Source organism: Herpailurus yagouaroundi, unplaced genomic scaffold, assembly GCF_014898765.1.
Source record: "Herpailurus yagouaroundi ecotype Mexico unplaced genomic scaffold, PumYag 180, whole genome shotgun sequence".
In the NCBI taxonomy this organism is placed as follows: Eukaryota; Metazoa; Chordata; class Mammalia; order Carnivora; family Felidae; genus Herpailurus; species Herpailurus yagouaroundi.
In genome coordinates this window covers 7,916,660-7,938,889 of record NW_024412411.1, presented here as the reverse complement: position 1 = coordinate 7,938,889, position 22,230 = coordinate 7,916,660, and the positions used below count along the sequence as shown (strand labels likewise).

At 46.5% G+C, this 22,230-nt stretch overlaps 1 protein-coding gene across 6 annotated transcripts in view; it reads left to right on the top strand.

Annotated features, from left to right (window-relative positions):
* TENM4 (teneurin transmembrane protein 4) overlaps positions 1–22,230 on the top strand; it is a 2,953,639-nt gene that overhangs the window by 2,869,360 nt on the left and 62,049 nt on the right. For all 6 annotated transcript variants that reach the window (XM_040489711.1, XM_040489706.1, XM_040489709.1 and 3 more), the window contains 4 exons: positions 9,495–9,614; positions 14,294–14,555; positions 17,207–17,474; positions 20,278–20,421. In XM_040489711.1, the coding sequence (XP_040345645.1) occupies positions 9,495–9,614; positions 14,294–14,555; positions 17,207–17,474; positions 20,278–20,421 (794 nt within the window). The remainder of the gene's footprint in view (positions 1–9,494; positions 9,615–14,293; positions 14,556–17,206; positions 17,475–20,277; positions 20,422–22,230) is intronic.

Below are 22,230 nucleotides of genomic sequence, written 5' to 3'. Positions count from 1 at the left end.
CTCCGCTATCAAGTGAAAACCAATAAGGTTCATTTTCATCAGATCGAACAGACAGGTAACCAAGATTCAAAGTTTTCAAGAATCTAAAAAATGTTAATCCAAAGACTCAGCATTATCAAGAAGACTATTTGAAATACAGGCATGCCTCAGAGACATTACAGGTTCCATTCCAGATCACTGTAGTAAAGCAAATAGTGCGATAAAGGAAAGCAAGTGAATTTTTCATTTCCCAGTGCATATAAAAGTTAGATTTAAATTCTATTATAGACTATTAAGTGTGAAATATAATTATCTCTTAAAAACAATGTACATACCTTAATTCAAAAATAACTTCATTGCTAAAGAATTCTAACCATCATCAGAGCTTTCAGTGAATCATAATTTTTTTTTTTTTTTTTTTTTTTTTTTTTTGCTGGTCAAGGGTCTTGCCTTGATGCTGATGGCTGCTGACTGCTCAGGGTGGTGGTTGCTGAAAGTTGGGTGGCCGAGGCAGCTTCTTAAAACAAGTCAACAATGGGGGCGCCTGGGTGGCTCAGTCGGTTGAGCATCCAACTCTTGATTTGGGCTCAGGTCATGATCCCAAGGGTCATGGGATCAAGTCCTGCATCAGGTTCCACACTGGGAGTGGAGCCTACTTAAGATTCTCTCTCCCTCTTTCCCTCTCCTGCTTACACTCTCTCTCAAAAATAATAATGCTAATGATGACAAAAATGAAGTTTGCCACATTGACTGACTCTTGCTTGCAAGAACAATTTGTCTGTAACACGTGATGCTGTTTGACAGCATTTTACCCACAATAGAACTTCTTTCAAAACTGGAGTCCATCCTCTCACACCTGCCACCGCTTTACAAACTAAGTTTCTGTTATATTGTAAATCCTTTGTGTCAGTTCAGCAATCTTCACAGCATCTTCACCAGGAGTAGATCCCATCTCAAGAAAACACTTTCTTCGCTCATCCACGAGAAGCCGCTCCTCATCTGGTCAAGTTTTATTATGAGATTTGCACTAATTCAGCTATGTCTTCAGGCTCCGCCTATAATTCTAGTTCTCTTGGTCTTTCTACCACATCTTCAGTTACTTCCTCCACTGAGGTCTTGAACCCCTCAAAGTCACCCGTGAGGGTTAGAGTCCACTTCTCCCAAATTCCTATTCATGTTGATATTTTGACCTCATAAATCACAAATGTTCTTCAAGGCATCTAGAATGGTGAATCCTTTCCAGAAGGCTTTCAATTTACTTTGTCCAGACCCACTAGAGGAATTTCTATCTATGGCAGCTATAGCCTTATGATATGTATTTCTTAAAATAATAAGACTTGAAAATCAAAATGACTCCTTGATCCACGGGCTGCAGGATGGATGTTGCGTTCGCGGGCATGAAAACAACATTCATCTCGTACATCTCCATCAACGCTCTCAGGTGACCAGATGCATTGTCAGTGAACAGAAATATTTTGAAAGGAATCTGTTTTTCTGGGCAGTAGGTCCAAACAGGAGGGTTTAAAATATTCAATAACCATGGTTTAAACAGAGTGCTGTCTTCCAGGCTTTGATGTCCCATTTATAGAGCACAGGCAGAGGAGATTCTTAAGGGCCCTAGGATTCTCAGAGTGGTAAGTCAGCACCGGTTTCAACTTCAAGCCACCAGCTGCATTAGCCCCTATCAACAGAATCAGCCTGTTCTTTGAAGCTTTGAAGCCAGGCGCTGACTTCTCCACTCCAGCTTTGGAAGTCCTAGATGGCATCTTCTTTCAATAGACGGCTGTTTCATCTCCATTGAAAATCTGTTGAGTGTAACCACCTTCATGAGTTATCCTAGCTAGTTCTTCTGGATAACTTGCTGCAGCTTCTCCATCAGCACTTGCTGCCTCGCCTTGCACTTTCGTGTTACAGAGACAGCTTCTTTCCCTAAATCTCATGAACCAATCCCTGCTAGCTTCCACCTTTTCTTCGGCAGCTTCCTCACCCTCTCTCAGCCTTCAGAGAATTGAAGAGAGTTAGAGCCTTGCTCTGGAGGATTTGGCTTTGGCTCAAGAGACTGTTGTAGCTGGTTTGATCTTCTATCCAGACTACTCACACTTTCTCCATACCAGCAATAAGGCTGTTTTGTTTTCTTATCATCGTGTGTTCACTGGAGGAGCACTTTTAATTTCCTTCACGAACTTTTCCTTTGCATTCACAACTTGGCTAACTATTGCATGAGTCCTAGCTCTCAGCCTACCTCAGCTTTTGTAACGTGCCTTCCTTACTAAGCTTAATCATTTCTAGTTTTTGGTTTAAAATGCTGGAACACTTCGGAGCCATTTTATGGTTATTAACTGGCCTAATTCCAATATTGTCGTGTCTCAGTGAATAGAGAAGCCTGAGTAAAGGGAGAAAGACAGGAGAGCAGCTCAGGAGAAAGACAGGAGCAGTCAGAACATACCCAACATTTATCCATTAAGCTCACCATCTTACATGGGCATGGTTCATGGTGCCCCGAAACAATTATAGTAGTGATATCAAAGTTCACTGATCACAGATCACTGTAACAAATAAGATAATAATGGAAAAGTTCGACATGTTGCAAGAATTACCAAAATGTGACACAGAGACATGAAGTAAACACATGCTGTTGGAAAAATGACACCAATAAACTTGCTTGTTACAAGGTTGCCACAAACCTTCAGTTTGTAAAAATGCAGCATCCGTGAAGCACAATGAAAGGAAATGTGCCTGTGTGCATTTTTATCCATTAAACCTTGCACTAACTGCATATGATTAGTATCAGCTAATGACGGCTGCACATGTGTATAATTTATTAATAAATATAAAGACATCCAAAAAGCCTGCTCAAAAATGTTTACAAAAAAGGTGTAGACTCAAAAAGAGCCTTAAGAGCCCTTCTCTGGTGATGTGAACTCTGATTTTTTGAGGCAGCTAAAACAAATTGAGATTCTCGATTACTTGGGTGTGTATGTATGCCAGACGGTAAGTAGTTTGAGAGGTGAAGTGACTTTCCCAGAGTTCTCATGGATAATAAATGATGAGTCCTTAGACTTTCTTTTCTCACCTTCCCAGTGAGAAGTTTGAAAGTTTAGGAGGAAGGTCTCTTCTAACACATTGTGACCAGTGGGTTCCCAAGAATTTGTTTACAGGTGGAAGATGTCAGGCTAGAAAAGCTAGTGAAGGAAACTGAGGCAGAGCCCTGAGATGGAAAGGCAGAAAGAGAGGCCAGCACAACAGCTAGTGTGTCCAGGCTGGAAGGAGGGTCTCGGAGGCTACAGTGTGGATAAGGTCAGGCTTGGATAGAAACCCCCTTCCTGCTGTGGTTTGACAGCCCCATGAAGTGGGTTTCTCATTTGGGCCCAAGTAAGGTTCTTACAAGATGTTGAATAAAGTCTAGGAGATGCTGGGAAGATCGCCAGTCAATCAGCAAGAGCTAGCAGACAACAGTTTCAGGGTTCTTACAGGTCAGGCATATAAATCTGTCTAAAGTATGTAATACAGAGGAGTGATTTTCATAAACGAGTGGCACGGAGTATCAAATACTTTAAATCAGAGAAGAGCTAAAGTTACCTTTTGCCACCTAGATCCCAAGTGATGATTCCGTTCTCCTGAATACCAGTTTCCTTAGCTGTTCTCATTTAATAACTAAAAAGTTAAAGTTGCAGCTTTTCTCCCTTCATCTGCCTTTATCTGCATGCATAGCAGGCATTGAGTAACAAATCTGACTTAATTTCCGGCATTCGTTTTTTGTGTTCCTTTTTTTTTTTAAGTTTTCGAAAAAGAGGTACAGATAGGAGGCTATAGACTCAAGGTAGAAAGACTGCAAGCTGAGATGGCGTGGATCCTCCAGGGGAAGGAACGCAGCCTTGGGATGCAGTTTGGGCTGATCAACTAAAAAGGCCCAGCCCCTCCAGCCCTCGGTTCCTTGGCCATATCCCCATCAAGGTCAAGTAGCTCTGAGTTCTCAGGCGTCACCCCCACCCCCTTCAGTGACAGAAACACATCAGTTCTTTATTCGTTCAATGAATAATTTATCAAGAGCTTACTCTGTGCTATGCATTCAGATTCCAGGGCAAATACCAGTTTTAGTGGAGGCTCTCTTTTGCCCACTTAGACATGAACATCAGTTATACCCAATGCTAAGAATACAGCGGTGAAGGAGATGTGGCCCCTGTCTTCAAGGAGCTAATGGGTCTGCCTGGGAGGAAGATTGCCCCAGCGGTTTTACGGAAGTAGGCCAGAGGGGTGGGAGTGTGGGGTACCACTCGATGAATGCAGGTGGGTTTCAGGTGAACAGGATAGGTAGAAGTTTCCATAGAGAGCGAACAGTTCAGAGGTAAGTATCAGGATTGTATGAACTCCATGAAGATTCTAAAGCTAGGGATGATAGGGCTACTTGAGCTAGAATGGGTAGCACTATATTAAAACCATTATACATATTTTTTAAAGATGATTTCTTGTCAACTTAGCTAGCATAGAGGGTAGACAGTGTGCTCTTAACTTCAGGGGTAGTAGATTCCCGTGATTTTTGCTTACATACAACACCCAGTGCCTATCCCAAGTGCCCTCCTCAATGCCCATCACCGATTTTCCCCTCTCCTCCACACCCTCCCCCCCATCAACCCTCAGTTTGCTCTCTGTATTTAAGAGTCTCTCATGGCCTGCCTCCCTCTCTGCTTGAAACTACTTTTTCCCCTTCCCTTCCTCCATGGTCTCTGTTAAGTTTCTCATTCTTAAACATGCATTGGATTCTATTTGACATCAGCATGGGAAAAACTTCAGCTACATGGGCCGCTGAGAATGGAGGTCCAGAGAGGTCAGATGATTCTCCAAACTCCTATAGTTAGTTGCCAGAGTCAGAAGTAGGAACCGACTCCCTGCCCAGGGTGCTTCCCAGCCCATCCCCTACCCCGCCTCCTTGACTGACAGTTGAGGTTAGCTTCTTATTTGCTTGATTTTGTTTCGAGGTGTTTCTGTCTCTCCAACAGTTTCCCCTCTTGACTCCCAACCTGGCCGCTGTACTCAGGAAGCAGTCAGGCAGATCTTCCTCCTCACTGGTGTCAGCAAGGGCACCTCAGTCAGGCCCTGAGCGTGACTGGACTAATGCCAGCTCATTTGATGCGCACCCCCACCCCCTTGGCCTGGCGCGAGCGCTCCTTCCTGGCAGAGTTCACTCAACCTAATTGCCTGTTTTGTGCCCCAGCTGCCTGACATATGCCAAACCCATGTGTTGATTCACTTATGTCCGAGACAGCTACACTCGAGCATTTCAGGTTGGCTCTGGTGAGCTCCAGCAAGCAACCAGGGATAGTAATTTCCGCATTTAAAACCCCCTCATCTAACACAGTACACAGTGCCTAGCTTATTAAGTAGGTGCCCCGGTTTTTGGTTTTTTTTTAATTTTTTTTTTTTCAACGTTTATTTATTTTTGGGACAGAGAGAGACAGAGCATGAACGGGGGAGGGGCAGAGAGAGAGGGAGACACAGAATCGGAAACAGACTCCAGGCTCTGAGCCATCAGCCCAGAGCCCGACGCGGGGCTCGAACTCCCGGACCGCGAGATCGTGACCTGAGCTGAAGTCGGACGCTTAACCGACTGCGCCACCCAGGCGCCCCTTCCCCGGTTTTTTAATTAGAGTGAATTTTAGTGGCTGCAGGTACCTAAAATAGTAGTAAGAGTAAAGATCTGGAAGCCAGAAGTCCTAGCTTTGAGTGTCCACTCAGCCAGTTTTTTGCTCTATGACCCTGAGCAAGTCATTCCTTTCTGAGCTTCAAATACTTGATCATTTCTCCCCTAATAGACACTCAGGGAGCAATGTCCCCGTGCTTGCCCTAGCCCCAGGGGATGTGGTCAGAGCCCTCCTCTGACTCGCATGCAAGCATGTAAGACAGCTATGTAAATGTGAATGATAGAATTCTGTGACTGTCACGGTCATGGAGAGATCCTTGGAAGTGTCTAGGGGAGCCTAGAGGAAGAGGTGATTAGTTGTGCCAGGAAGACTTGGTATCAACCTCACTGAGGTGATGACAGCTTAGATGGGACCCTGAGGACAAGGAGAAAATAATACCCCAAAACTCGGTTATGCCCAGATAGTGACCAAAGGAAAGCAAAACCTGTCAAATATAGGACTGGTGAGAGGAGGGCCATATGAAGCAGCCGGAAAGCCAAGTTTGTGATAACACTTTGCACCCCATGTTACTGACTTCTTGCCGAGGTGTGGTCTTCCATTGTAGAATTTCACGGTCCGAGCATTAACTAGCTGTCAGCCACATTGACCCTTAGTGTGGGATCTGTTCCCGTGGCGTACAGAAGCCGAGGGCTCATGCCCGCTTACGAGAACTGATTGTTAAATGTTCAGGAATTTTGCAGGCTAGTTTTTGAACACTACTCTTATGAAAAAATAAAGTGTGTGAAATTAAAATTAAATAAATGTTATTAAAAACAAAGATAATCAACACTCATCGCTTCCTAATTATTTTACTATATTCCACTATTCTCGTTCTCCTAAGTTTATTAGGACTCTTGTGTCTTGTGGAGGAAGGACTTGGTAATAGGGTCCTACTGTGCATCTCTTTCCAAGTCTGGGTTCAGTGACATCTCGTTAATAGCATGAAATCGGCCAGGGTGGAAGTATTTACACCACGGAAATAGGCAAACGCTACCAATGAAAGCTATTTTTCTTTTGAAAGCCAAGTATTAAATGTTTACCAGTACACCACGGGTGGTATCCATTCAATAAATGGGATGAAGGGAGAAAGCATTTGGAAGCCCAGGTCGCACACCTTCTCACACCTCCCTGGACACAAAAAAAGATAAAATGGAAAACACAGCATGAGACACATTTCAGAGGCCTCCACAGAGCCAACTTCCCCCATCTCCTTTGTCCCAGAGAGGGCTTCGTGTTAAATTGGGTTTTCTTGACAACTGAAAATCATGGTTTTAAACAGGAGGAGGATGAAAGTGTTTTTCTCCAGGACCTAATTCCTGAGCCAAATGCCTGTTTTGGCAAGAGGCCTCTGTGGTGTACAGGGGTACAGGGAGTCAACTTAATCTTCTCCAGAACCCAAGCAACCCACAGGACCCCGGGCTAAAATTACATCTGCTCTGGCTGGCCGAAGTGAAGGCTACATGATAGCCAAACGGTGCTGATTTAACATTTCCCAGTGATCAGGAAACCTCCAAAGACAGATCAGTCAGAGGAGGCTGGCCCGCATGTGTATGAGGGGCAGCAGCCAGGGCAGCCCCCAAAAGGAAACCATCCCCGGAGGGCTAGTTGCCATCCAAGCAGAATCTGAAGGCACATATGTCAGGACAAGGCTGGACAGTCGCCAGCACCAGGATGAGATCTGTTAGTAATTCTTTGGAAGGACAAAGTTCCAGCAATAAGAAATTCAATTTTCCTCCATTAAAGAAGGCATCTCTCAGTACCAGCTGAATACAATTGATGGAATAAATCTTTCCCATTAGTGGAGAGATAATTTCACATAAATGTATTGGGAGACCTTCAGAGCAGGACTGAGAGTCTTTGCTGAGCCTCACCGCTTAACTTGTTTGTCGTGTAATTGCATTTAGACCAAGGGCCTCGGAAGGAAACCGCTGACTGAATTAGCATTAACCAGATTGGGTGTAGTGAGGTGAGGTGAGGTGAGGTGGGGTGGGGTGGGGTGGGGTGGGGTGGGGTGGAGTGGGTGGGGTGGGGGAGGGGAGCTTGATGCATTGTGGGTAGTTGTTCTTGCCTTCTGAAAGGACAAGCTGACACTAGTGAGACCAGCTGCTTACAAGCCTGGTGTTAATTGCTTTTCTCATCAAACAGAGAAAAGTTTATCACTCTAGGAAGGTAGAGATGTAAGTACCCAATGAGGCAGAGGCTGTTTGAGATCCCTTTTTTATGAATGCCCATAGGTCTCATCAGTAGCCCTTCTCCAAGCCAGAAAAAAAAGCCATCTGAACAGAGGCAGATGGAAAAAGTTGTTTGGATACTCACACCTGGATATTCGCCTCAGCTCTGGCTTGTCAACCAGGGCTGTCTCCCCAGTGCCCTGATGCTTTAGGATGTTGACACCACTGAGCACCTCCTTTTTCTCCCGTTGCCAGTGGTAAACAGAATGGTCTAAGTTGGGCCCGGAGCTGTGAGCCCTGCATGGGAGGCTTGGCTCTGCCACTACCCGCTGCTTGACTTGGGGCAAATAACGTAACCTCTGTGGACCCGTTTCCTCTTCTTCCACCAACTCACTGATTTTCCAACAGGCTTTTCTCTGGCTTCTCCAGAGACGTAAGAATCCAGAGTTGCCTTCAGAATCACTCCAAACCTCTTATTTCGTCTAGAGAGATGTGGTTTCTGTTTTCCATGTTGCGGTCCTTATAAAATATCATCTGGTGAAAAGGTTCCATTTCTGATGTATTTCTGATATATTTGAAAAACCATCATTCTAGATGATGTCTAATTGCCCCACTTATTTACTCAATCCACCATTGTTTTAAACAACGACCTAGTACTTATTAGGCATTTCCAGGCACTACAGAGAGAAGGAAAGGAGTAGTCCTTGACCCTGCCCTCAAGGAGCTCACGATCTAGTGGAGAGGAGGACTGTGTGCAGTGTGGCAGTGTATCTGGGTGTTTGTGTCAGGTTTTGGAAGGAAGTGACTAGTCTAATTAGGGTCATCAAGACAGACTTCAGGGAAGAGGTGTCATTTGAAGCCGAGTCATAAAGGATGAGAGTGTTGGGGGAGGGGTGCTGGAGTGACACTGAGGCAGCTGGGAGAGCACTGCACGGACACAGAGGCTTAGGCAACACGTGCCTGACAAGTTGGGGGGAAACAGATGGTTTGTTGTCTGGGATATAGAGGGTGAGTGGGAGCGGGGATATTATTGGGAGATGGCGACAGGTTCCAGAAACCACTCCAGGGGGATGCTTAGCATCTGCCCTTCTGCTGTTCCTAAAGCCAGACGAGAGGATGTACTCTCTATCCTGTTCACTTTCTCGAGAGTGTGTCCGCTTCCGCTATGTCCATTAGTGACAATAATAGCCACTGTCATTCATGGAGCTTGCTCTGAAGAAACAGAGTTTCAAAGAGCGGTCACATACTTTTGCAACTTTAGAGAGCTACAAAGTGGCAGAGTCAAGAATTGAACCCAAGTCTCATGATTCTGGATTCTCAAGCGTAACTCTGTAACCCGGCTGCTAACTCTGCTGCTGGTGTAGCCCTCTTGTATCAGTTTATCCCCTTACTGCATAACATAGAATCCTTAGAAAATGACGTTCTAGTAAGGTATCTACAAACATCTCCCAGTTATAACCCTTTAGAGGACACTTTGATGCCTTAAATTGAGTCAATATGAAAAAAAGAAGAATATTACTCCTCTTGAGTAAATACAGCGAGCCCCTGGGTGCCCAGACATGGCTGAGCAGCCTGCCTTCTGTCTTCTGACCTCCAAGGCTTCCCTGCCATCCAGGGTTCTAAACATGAACAGTAGATGACGCCATTCTCTCTTCTCTACCCACAGGCATGCGTGTGTCATTCGTGGTCAAGTGATGACATCAGATGGGACCCCACTGGTTGGTGTGAACATCAGCTTCGTCAATAATCCTCTCTTTGGATACACAGTCAGCAGGCAAGATGGCAGGTAGGAGACCTTTTGTAGAGCAGGGTTAGTGAAGGTCCTGTTCTCGTGGTCTTGCCACGTAGCTGCTGCTGGAATGGCAATGTGCAAACAGAACGGGACCTGAATTCAGAGGCCTAGCTCTGCCACTCACTAGCTGTGAGACCTTGCACCTGACTCTGGCCTTAGTCCCTTTGGCTAGAAATTAAGAAATCTCTTCTCGTTTGGTTCTCAGAGTAAGCATAGGGTACCTTATACATGTTATCCAGCTCAATGGCTTATAATATAAAGCACTGGCACATGGACCACTTTCCTCAGACCAGACAACTCCAGAAATGTTTGTATTCCTGCTGTGTGCTTTCCATCTACAACTGCCTAGGTCTGTGGAAGCCACTGGGTGATGACAGAACTCTGCCCCTCGGATCCCCACGAGAACAGTCGGTAGAAGGAAATAAAGTTTCTTCACTCACTCTAACTCTCCATTTGCTAGAACAATTAGACAGTTCTCCTCACCTCTCTGGGCCTTAACTTCTTCACCTATGAATGGTCCTAATACTAGCATCTCACAATTTGGTTGTAAGGATGACATTCCATGATGGATGAGGAAGCGCCTTGCACACAGTAGGTGTTTAATAAATCTTAGTTTCCCTTCCCTCCTCTGGCTCATTGCCATATTGCCAGGACCTGGCACACGGTAAGGATGCAGTAAATATTAGCAGTTTATTAAAAGTACAAATTATTAAATGATGAGGAGGTGATGATTGTGGCACAGGCCATTAGGAATATCTTGGAGAAAATGGAAAGAGAAGGAAGAAAGTGGAACAATTTAGGCTGTCGGTGGTGACAGGTCCTCGATTTTTAATAAAATCAGGTGGTGGCAGTCCATCTGGCTAAGTGTGGGCCCATAAGGTTGATTTTCACTCTGTGTTGGAAATTATGCTCCAGCCTGATTGATTTTAGCACCTCTTTAATCCAATATCAGACGTGAACATGTCCCGGCCGAGGTGATAATGAAGTAGAGGCTCATCTGTTTGTAGACATGTGTGCCTCTTAGACAGAGTGGCAAGCTTGGCATGGGGAGCCCTCTCCCCCCTCCTCTCCCTGTGAATGGGAAGGGGCCCAGCTAGAAGGGGCTGGCGGCCAGTGCCAGGAGTAATCTGGCCGGCCCAGACCGCTGTCCCCTGCCCCACACACCTTCCAGCCCAGGAAGCACGTCAGTGCAGACGTTCAGTACAGCATGGGGGAATATATCTTTCTCATGCTCTGTCTTCACTGCCTTCCAGCTTGGGGCTGCCTGCTAGATGGAAGTGGCAGATGTGAGCATTCTAGGCAACAGGTATTGTGGCTACATCATTACCTGCTGTGAAACAGTCATCAAGAAGGAGCCGTGGGGACTGCTCTTTTTTTGTCATGAAAGGTGTCCGTCACTCACATGAAATGGCAAATCGTCAGTCCTTTGCCTTGCTGTACTTGGTCAGAGTGGGTCCGTAAAACACTCCGGAGTCATGTAGGTTTGGTGGCCCTTGAGAAGAGCCCACTCCTTCGCCTCCAGGCTTTGATTCCCCCTGTGTGTACTGCCCCTGTGATTTCCATGGCCCCTTGACAGCATGGGGAGCCTGGGAGGCAATCGTCAGCCACACTTCCTGCATCAGTTTACTAAATCACATCGTAGGAACCAGAGTTGCAGAGAGCTTGAGTTTCAAAGCAATTCTTAACCAATGCTTTATGGGGCTTGAGTTTCCCTCCCAACTAGACACTGCATAATGGATAGGAGGGCCATTACTTACTCTCCAGGTGCCTGCAGATCCCTGTTTGTTATGTATGAATCTTGCCCATTTCCTTTCAGCTTCCCTTTCTTTCGCCCTCCTTCTTATCTCTCACACCCCGGGAGAGCCCCTAAGGCCCGAGACATAGCCTGAAATGTCACAAGTCTGTGGACCAAGTCTAACTCAGCTCTGTATCCCTCACTTCCCAGGCAGGCACTGGGCTGCCCGCTCTCGCCCAGCTCCCCGGTCCCTTTCACATACCCACCACACTGAAATACCAGACATCAAGACTTAACTAGAGCCAAAGAGATCGATAAAAAGATGGAAAATAGAAGCCATGAAGAAGAATTTGTAAAGAATAGCAGACAAAAGAAGCAGTCCGGGCTCGCTGAATTGAAAAAACGGGAGAATACGGAGCATGATGCCCTGGGAGTGGGGCTCTGGGCTTTTCCCATTCCTTATCCCATCTGTCTAATTAATAACTGCCAAGTGGTTATGATCATCATTTTACATGAGGAGATTGAGGCTCAGACAGGTGACAGAAGTCACCTATGGAGTGAATAGCAGTGCTTAGACAGGCCCTGAGCTGTTTGGGCTTCGCCTGAGATCCAGGCCTTCCTTTTGTGGTCAAACTCACATCCATATCCACAACAAGGTTTCCCTCCAGATGAACAGGCCCAGCTCTTGGCAAGATCCAGTCACACCCAGCTCTTGGCAGGGCCAGCTGCCCCTAGCCCACTCACCACCTTGAGAATATGTCTTTTCGGGTTTGTCTTCACTTCCTCCCCACGCTCATGCTCTCGTGAAAGGAGCTCGTGAGCTGGGCCAAAGTTCTGTTTGATGGTTACAAACGTTCTGTCAAAGTACAGATGCTCTTCAGGTCTATGACAGGAAAGTCGTTCTCTGGGTATTTCCCCAAACCATGGATATTCTCTTAGAGAGCCAAAACCTAAACTCTTGGTTCAGAACAAACTCCATCACTGTTTATTGAAGATGGCACTGTCCTACTTCTGCTACCCAAGTGTAGGCCTAGAAAGGGTTGAGTGAGGAGCAGGCAGAGTGGGTCAAAGTTTCAGCAAAGGACAAGAGAGTCAGGCTCCGGAGCCTAGAATCCTGAATCTGGGGGCATCGTCTGCCAGGAACAGGATTTGGCACTAGGTCAGGGCAGTTCATCGTAAAATCCCTGGGAGAGGGAAGAGCAAGCCAGAGCAGAGAGCCCAAACCCGCATAAAGGTGAGGTCCTGTGGTTAGAGTCTCTATAACCAACTGCACGGGTGAATGCTGGGTTGGTCTGTAACAACAGCCCAAGTAGGAAGGAGCCTAGGGTGTTCAGTTCAGAAGAAACTGACAGCGTCATTCATACAGTCCTTCTGTAAACTATAAGCGACAAGCGCTGGGCTAGGTTCTGGAAAGAATGAGGAATCAATGCACCTGGGCCAAGCAATAAGCATGTGACTCCTGGGCGGTGTGTGGTGGGCCAAGAGGAGGAGGGCACATGGTGCCCTGAGAGGGAGGGAGCTAGAATTCTGACCAAGTAAGGAGTTTGCAGGAGCTCTCCAACCACAAGAACAAGATGAGGACAGGCCTTGAGAATGCATCCTCGAGTAGTGGCTAAAAGACTCTGTCCAGAGACATCACAGCCGAGAGGTGGCAGGTGGACCGGGCCACTGTTTCTAAGTCCTGAAGGACTGTCAAGGGCAGAAGGAGTCACCCCAACAGGTAGAACAAGGCCCAGTGGCTAAGTAGCTATAAGAAGAGGGACCCAGGCTCAATTCCGAAAATAACAAGTCCTAACAGAACTAAGGGTAGATGGGACAGTCCTTCTGTGGATATAGCAAACTCCTCATCACAGGGAACCAAATGGTCCCTTGCTGGTGGTTCCGTAGAAGAAAAGCATCAGACTGGGAGAGGGCTGTGAACAGAGGCCGGCTGGCCACCGGCTCTCCTGGACACCACAGAGACCTCACGGCAGCAGGGAGTCTGGGCCTCAGTCTTCAGCTTCCCTTTTCCACCTCACGCGTCCTGTCAGTTGTGCCTTTTTGTAATTCCAAAGGCCTGCATTGAGCAATCTATCATAATCAGAGCTCAGATTGCCGTAGGATCATAGGATCTTAGTGACTTAAAAATAATCCCTTTGAAATTTAAGAAACAAAACAAATGAACAAAGAAAGAGGCAAACAAATTTAAAAAAAAAAAAAAAAGAAAAGAAAAAGAAAACAGACTCTTAAATACAGGGAACAAACTGGTAGTTGCCCAGAAAGGAGGTGGGAGAGGGGATGGGTGAAATAAAGTGGGTCAAGAGTACATTTATCTCGGTGAGCTCTGAGAAACGTATAGAATTGTGGAAGCATTATATGGTATACCTGAAGTGAATATAACACTGTATATTAATTATACTTGAATAAAAAATCCATTTGAACCTTTTCATTTTATATATTGAGAAAATTGAGGGTCAGAGAGGCTGAGTGATGTGCTCGAGATCGCACAGTAGTTCATGGCAGAGGCAGGACTAGGCTTAGGGCTCCTAATACCAGGGCAGGACTTGTTCCACTTTATTCTGCTGACTTTTCACTGAGCTTCAGCTCTAAGGGTCCCTAGGTACCAGAACCACCATAGCAGAAGCTCATCAGCTGTCCTGTGTCCCGGCAAATGGCTCTCCATAGCGGTGATTATTAATGTCGGTTTTGGTAAAATCTCTGTAATGAACCATTTCCCCCAAAACCAATGCTTTATGGAATCTCTGTTACTGTTTGTGGTTATAGTGAAGTCTTTAGGTTTTAGGGTCTCCTCAACAAGTGCTCAGACCTTTTGGTGTAATTTTTTTCTCCTTTATGTCTCTCTTTGCCCCACCCCCACCCATTATCCTCTTCCTCCTCATCTCCTGTTTCCTGCTTTTCCTGCTCCCCCCTTTTTTCCACCCCTCCCCCTCTCAAACAGCTTTGACTTGGTCACAAATGGCGGCATCTCTATCATCCTCCGGTTTGAGCGGGCACCTTTCATCACACAGGAGCACACCCTCTGGCTGCCTTGGGATCGCTTCTTTGTCATGGAAACCATCATCATGCGACACGAGGAGAATGAGATTCCCAGCTGTGACCTGAGCAACTTCGCCCGCCCCAACCCTGTCGTGTCTCCATCCCCGCTGACGTCCTTTGCCAGCTCCTGTGCAGAGAAAGGCCCCATCGTTCCAGAAATTCAGGTACCCAGCTTTCTTAGCCATACTTCTCTGTGCTTTTATTTCACCTGTGGGGTGGACGAGGATCTCAGAGACAGGGGAAAGGGAGATCTCATCAGCCCACCATGCAGAATCCAGCTGCCAGACCCCACAGCAGCCGTGGCTTATGATGGTCACCCCTCTTCCATACTCAAAACACAGGAGCACTGGAAGCTTCCTGGCACACTCAGGCATATAATAAACTCCCACTCCTTTTCCACTCTGCCATCCAGTTCACTCCCACTTTCCTTTCCCCTCCCAGCCTCCAATGTCCCCCTCTATCATCATTTCTGTGGAAAATATTTATCATGATAGGTTCTACCAACAGGAGTGGGACAGACAGGCATCGTAAGAAAGGTTCAGTGAGAAAATATACATGAGGCGCTTTAGCACAAGGTGTAGCACTCAGTAAGCGCTCAATAAATTTTCTCCAGTATTGTTCTTATTTAAGATTATTTTATACCCACTGCCTTCATGCCAGAGGCATGCTTTGGCTCAAATCTCTGCATACAAGTGCTTTACTTAATTATCATTAAAAGGAAGTAATTTGGAAAGATACAGTCTAATCGGATTGAAACCAGGATAGATTCTTGGCCTAACAAAGCTGTGGAGAGTCAGATGTCTTCTGCCATCCCAGCCCAATCTCAGATGGCAGGAACAAAGGCCAAGGGAAGAGAGATGGCAGGGAGAGGTCCCAGGCTCGCTCGCTTGCCCACCAAGAGCTCTGGTCATGTGCACGTTAATAGGTTGCAGGGGTCTGTGGAGCAGGGAGCGTATACACTTTCGTGTGTATGTTTCATGCCTGGCTGAGCAGTCATATCTGTGTGTGCGTGTGTGTGTGTGTGTGTGTGCGTGTGTGTGCGTGTGCGTGTGTGTGTGTGTGTGTGTGTGCGCGTGTGTGTGTGTGTCCTGCTGATGGGCTTCTGGCGCCAGCCCACAAGGACATACAGCCATTTTGAAATTCTCATTGCACCCTCAGGTTGAAAACCTCGCTCCTTTTAGAGATTCGGCGCCGGTCTCCTATCTCAACTACCAGGCTGACCTTTCTTTTGAAATGGTTGTCAGCGGAGACAGAGCTTGCTGGAGAGAAGTAATTTGTTACTCAACCCTGGTTCAGCTCCATCTAGACATTTTCCCAGGAGCAGAGACTTTGGAACAAATGAGGTTAAAGGTCCCACCCTGTTCGCAGCGCTCCCTGGGCTGGGTGTCTGCGAGCCCAGCTGGGTCACAAACCTTGCTTATTATCAGATTCATGAAACACATGAAAACAAGCTCCTGGGTTTTTCTGGCCCTATCATTGGCCAGCCTTCTCAAGCACTGGGAGATGTACACTGTAAAAGGTGTGTTGAAGGTAAATATTTATGAGAGTGTCAGGATGGCACTCGAACCCTGCCTGTGGTTCACCAGGGTATAGAGCCTTCTTTGTCTAGAAGCTGCAAGCTGATTTTTAGGAAGGTTGCTTTGCTTTAGGCCCAGTCCCTAAAATTTTGTGTGCTCAGAACGGGGTAGGGAGAGCTCACCCCCATATGTGATATGAAATGGACAGAAGGGAAAAAGCTTTCTTTGTGAAGGCCCGGTTTCTCCATGAACACCAGAGTAGAATAATCATTGTCCTTTTAATGGATACGTTAGCCTCAATTGATTTAATGTCCCCTTCTTAAAACAGAACCCAGAGCATCAAGCTGATAGAAGTTCTCTGCTTTCGCCATGTGCCTGAGAACCCTGACATTGATTTACAGTTTCCATCTTGGAAATGAGCCCATTACATACAGGAGATAAAGTGCCACCTTCCCCACCATTCTGTTCATCTAGCACAGCATGGGGCACGGAAACTCCATGCCTCCTGTCTGACCCCTTTCTGTGGGTGAGCTGGAGGGAGGCATTGGCCACAGGCCCTTGGCAGACCGTGCTCTCAACCCTGCATAATTGTTTGGCCAGCCTCTTATGGTCTCTGTTTATTTTCCTGAAGAGGAAAGGTATTTGAGGGTCTTATTTTAGGAAAGTTTTGAGGGAGAAACTGCCCTTGCTGAGGCGGCTGTCCGTATTAGTCTGAAGGAAAGTCTGTCTTCATATTACCCTCAGCTCCCAGCACCAGCACCAATGGCAGCAGCAGCATCCTGTTTACTGAGTACCTGTCATAGGCTGGGCACTTTATATGTGTGACCTCACTCAATCCTCACACTACTCTGGAGAGGAGGCTGACATTCGGCAGCTTGCACGCGTTTCTCAGAGGGCATAGCTAGTGAATGAGAGGCAACATGATGATAAATATTTTACACGCATTATCTCATGTGTTCTTCTCACTAATGCAGCAGGGTGAGCATCGTCATCCGTGTGGAATGGGGCAGGGGTGTACCACATGGAGCTGGTCCGGAGCCAGGCCTCCTGACTCTTGGATCCCTCCTCTTCCCTCCCGTTTCCCCTTTGACCCTCTTCCCCTCTTCCTCCTTCTTCTCTTCACACTCTGCCTCCCCCTCTTCTTTCGTCTCTCTTTTCTAGTTCCTGCTCCTCCTCTCCCTCGTCCCCCATCTCTGCTTCCTCCTCTACCTCTTGAACACCCAGAGCACATGGGGCTTGTCAGCCCCCCTCCTCCCACGAGTCCATGACCATCACTTGCTGTGTAATCTGTCTTCTAGGCTTTGCAGGAGGAAATCGCTATCTCTGGCTGCAAGATGAGGTTGAGCTACCTTAGCAGCCGTACCCCTGGCTACAAATCTGTCCTGAGGATCAGCCTCACCCACCCTACCATCCCCTTCAACCTCATGAAGGTGCACCTCATGGTGGCAGTGGAGGGCCGCCTCTTCAGGAAGTGGTTTGCTGCGGCCCCGGACTTGTCCTATTACTTCATCTGGGACAAGACAGATGTCTACAACCAGAAGGTGTTCGGGCTCTCGGAAGCCTTTGGTAAGCCTCTCAGCCCCAGGACTCAAGGCCGTCCTCAGAGACACAGTGACGCTTGGGGACGGGGGGGCTCTTTTTCCACTTGCCGTGTTTCTTCCTCCTCCCTTCCTCTTCCCAGAAATTCCTACGGCTTAGTCGGCCTTCAAGACTTTTTGGTGGCCATCCGTGACCTAAGAGAATGTACTCAAAGACCTGAATGTGGAAGAGCTGATCATTTTTTTTAAACGGGGTTACAAAAGCAGAAGGGCCCTTGAAAAGTGCTCTGGTGGTATATGACAGCTAAAAGAGGCTTTGTGCCACGAAGATGCAGCTATGGCCCCCTCACAACCATCTGGCCTGAACTCACCCATGAGAAATGTGGGAGTCTGGGGCTCCTGGGTTTCTTCAGAGTTATTGAGGTGCAGGAGCTAAGATTCTGTCTTCATCAGGAAGGCTTGTTGGCCTTTTTACCTTATTTGCAATCAAAGAGGTTCTGTTGTTGTTGATGTTGTTGTTGTTGTTGTTGTTGTTGTTGTTGTTGTTAAAGTTTTTATTTGTTTTTGAGAGAGAGAAAGGAAGAGAGAGAATCCTAATCAGGTTCCATGCTGTCAGCACAGAGCTCAACGCAGGGCTTGAACTCATGAACCGTGAGATCGTGACCTGAGCCGAAATCAAGAGTCAGACACTTAACTGACAGAGCCACCCAGGGGCCCCCCTCCTCATTGTTTCTGTCTGTTTTTAAGATGAAGCAGAAGGTGACTGTGGCCTCACCTGGAGTCCCAGCCCCACTCAGACGTCGGGCTTCAGGGGCTGGCTGTGCTCATTCCAGCCTCCGTATATAGCAGAGTCCCAGGAAGGGTTCAGAGCTGGACTGTGAGCAGACCTAACCCCTGCGGGGCTAATCCCCCAAACACGTAGAGTATCAGCCCAGGAAATTCCTTCTCATCTTGAAACCTACTCCAATTTCATTCCCTTATTAGATTGAGCGATGGCAGAATGAGGAAGCAGAGGAGAAATAATGTTGTAAAGAAGAAAGAGAGGAAGGGAGGGAGGGAAGGCAGGCAGTCAATAAGAGAATGTCTGTTGAACACCTGCTCTGAACAGTGTGCTTCCCTGCACGTTAATATCCCACTTAATCCTCACAACCACCCTGTGAGTCAGAAATTGTCCTCGGATTCTGCAAGAGAAAGCCGAGGCCGGGAGAGGTGAGGGGACCTCCCAAGGATGGATGAGACAGGAATGGAGCTGGACTCATCCCAGTCCCTCCCTGTAGTTTTGCAGCCCACCCTACCGCACAAGGGCATGCTGGGAGTGAAGATGCCGTCTCTTTCTGTCCACTTTCCCTTCTGTAACTCAAAGTACTTCTGGGGTCTCATTAAAAAAAAAAAAAAAAAAGCCTTGCAACCTCTTCAGGTGAAATGGGTATCCTTAGTCCACCAGCCAGGGACAAAGGCAGGTGTCTGCATAGTGGGACTTCAAGGGCTGAGGCTCACTTCCCTTAGGTGACCAATAGGAGGCATAGAGGCTGCTTAAGGGACTCACGGTCACACAGAAGATGTCCCTGTGAACATTCCCCTCCTGCCATAGATGGCTAACAACTTTTATGGCACCTAAAGAAACTTTGAAGGGACTGTCCACTTGTTAATTCCTGTCCTGAACATGCGGTAGGATATTGACCTCTTGACGGATACTGTCTGCACAGAAAGATGCTTGAAAGAAACGGCATTCCTGTCTCTGCTGGTTCCTTTCCACAGGGCAAGTACAGGGCTTTTTACAAATCCAGTCTCGGGACGGCTGCCATGGTTAGCCTGCATCCCGGTGCCCTCCTGAGGAGGTCTGGATTTATGAAACAGAAATGAAACCAGGGGATTTTCAAGCTTTGAGACTCAAAGCAACTTCCAGCTTTCAAAGTACCCTAAGTGAGCTCTTTTTCCATGTATTCATTATAAACGACCTTGAATTTTTTCTTTAGTAAAGTAATACCATTATCATTCATAACAATTTGATGAACGGACAAAAATATAAATAAATTCATACATGTTTCTATAAAACAACTACTTGTTAACATTTTATTTTCTTTTCTCGTTTATAGTTTGTGTATAGTTTTTTTTTAAGCCTAGATAGAATACTGTATATACAACTTAGCATTATTCCGTAAGCATTTTCCATAACACCCCACTATCTTCATAACCAAATTATCCGGTGGCTGCATAATATTCCTCAAGTGGGTACACTTTGAAGACGTACTTACTTATTTGTTTATAGAGCGTGAGAGCTGCAGAGGGGCAGAGGGAGAGGGAGAGAGAATCCCAACCAGACTCCACACTCAGCATGGAACCCAATGCCAGGCTCAATCTCATGACCTTGAGATCATGACCTGAGCCAAAATCAAAAGTCAGATACTTAACGGACTGAGCCATCCAGGGGCCCCATCGAGTGGGTACACTTTGATTTGCTCAACCTGTAACCCCTTTTAAACTTTTAGATTACTTCCAATTCGCACTATTATAAATAGTCCTGCAGTGAAGAGTTTTGTGCCTGAAGTATTTTCCATACTAAAGGATTATTTCCTGGGAATTGATTCTCCTGGGTCCTTTATAAATTGTTTAGTACTTTTTTTTTTTTAACTTTTCCTCATAATGCACAATTGCTCTGTTAAAAAAGGATATTAAGGCTCAGGATTTCTAAGGCACTTAGAAATATGACCTTTTCTCCTTTTCTACGAAAGACAAGCCAGAGCCTTGCCTGCATATCAAAGCCAAAGAAGAGGCTTTACTCACCTGTGCACTCTCGCTTTTGCTCACCTGTGCGCTTTTGTTTCCTACAGTTTCCGTGGGTTATGAGTATGAATCCTGCCCAGATCTGATCCTCTGGGAAAAAAGAACGGCAGTGCTGCAGGGATATGAAATCGATGCTTCTAAGCTGGGAGGATGGAGCCTAGACAAACATCATGCCCTCAACATCCAAAGTGGTAAGTGCATTAACAGATTTCCAGGAGCCAGGCCATGGTGTGGCCCTTGTCTCGTATCCTCTGTGCCCTGCCAGATTTAAAAAAGAAAAAAAAAATGCACGCTTCAAATTACATGGGCTTGTCTGTGATCAGTCACCAGAAGGATTAGCCAACAGATATTCCTTGGGAGCCTGCTCTGTGCTTGTCACAACTAGGCAGTGGAGATGCAGAAATGAAAGACCTCAAGAGATGATATTCTGGTCAGAAGCAAACACTTCCCAGGCAGTCTCCAGGCTGTGCCATGGATGGTGCCATCACACACAAAAGCACAGGACACTGGGGCATGTTGGGCAACAACTCAGTTTCCCGGTTCAGCACGGCGTCTCTTTGGAGAGAACCTCTGAACTGAGTCTCAAAAGACCCAGAGGATCAGCCCTATATATCAAGTAGGGAGAACATTCTAGGCGGAAGGCACAGTATGTGCCAAGGCACAGAAGTCTAAAAGAAGAGTAATTGGAGAGAAGGTTTCTTATGGTTTGAGCAAAGGATGAAGTGAAGGCAAGAGCTGAAGCAAAAGCCAGAGCTTGAGCAGCCAGAGCCCAGGGTCAGAAGACTGGGACTTTGAACTTCATCCAGAGGCCGATGTCAAGCCTCTGAAGGGTTTCAAGCATCCAAGTGACATAATCAGCTCTGTATTTCAGAGAGCCCACCTTGACTGTGTTCCAGGATGGGACAACTAAATATGCTCCTGATGTCAGACATCTCCCACCTACTCTGGAGAGGCCCTGGATGCTACTCAAAACCACAACATTGTGTCTCTAGTATACTTTACATGTTCCTAATATTTGCAGAGAATTTTTGAATCTATGGATTTTTTTTTTCAATCTTACTTTACAGATTCCTGTCATCCAGTAGTAGAATATTGTAGACAGCGAAATTTAAGGCACTTTGCCATTTGGTAATGAAAGGAAGGGCAGAAGGTTTGGAAAAGTACATGCACCCAAACCCACAGCAGACCAAATATCATAAACTCGTGTCTAAGTGTGTCCAGTGGTCAGAGTCAAAAACTTTGCACTGCTACTAAAATTGCCAAATAATTTTAATAAAACGATTTGAATAAAAAAAAGGTTTAAGGAAAACCAACCAACTAATTCTAAATTTTATGATAGAAGAAAGATTTGTGAATAGCTGAGACAGCCTTTAAAAGAAAAAGGAAAAAAGAGGCACTGCCAGACGGTTTGGTATCCGTCTTAAAAGAAACCACAGTCTCCAAAACTGTGGTGCTGGTACCTGAGTGGATAAATAGCTTCTATGGAACAGAGCACGGGGTTCAGAAACTGACCTATAAGTGGTCATCAGGAATCATTTTGGCCACGAGTGCCAGCAAAGCCAAAATAACAGAATTCCAAACAGGCAAAAAGTTTGTTTCTCCCTCGCCTGAAAGTCTGGAGGTAGATAACCCAGGGCTGGCTTGGCACACTGCTGGCTCAGGGGCTCAGGCGCCTCCCCTCCCACTGCTCCAATCAGGCCTCCATCCCCAAGGTTATGGCTCACGGTGACCGCTGAAGCTCCAGCCTTCATATCCACATCCCATCCAGCAAGAAGGAGGAAAAGGGCTAAGGGCAAGCCCTTTCCATTGCAAGGACACCTCCCAACAGCTGCCCACCCCATTTCTATTTCCATGCCACTGGCTAGAACTTAGTCACCTGCCAAGTGTAGGCGGTTCCAGATAGTCACCTGGACAGCCAAACATCAGGGGTTCTGTGGCTACAGAAAAAGGACGGGGGACAGGATGGATACCTGTGGATGACTACGGTTTCTGCTACGCTC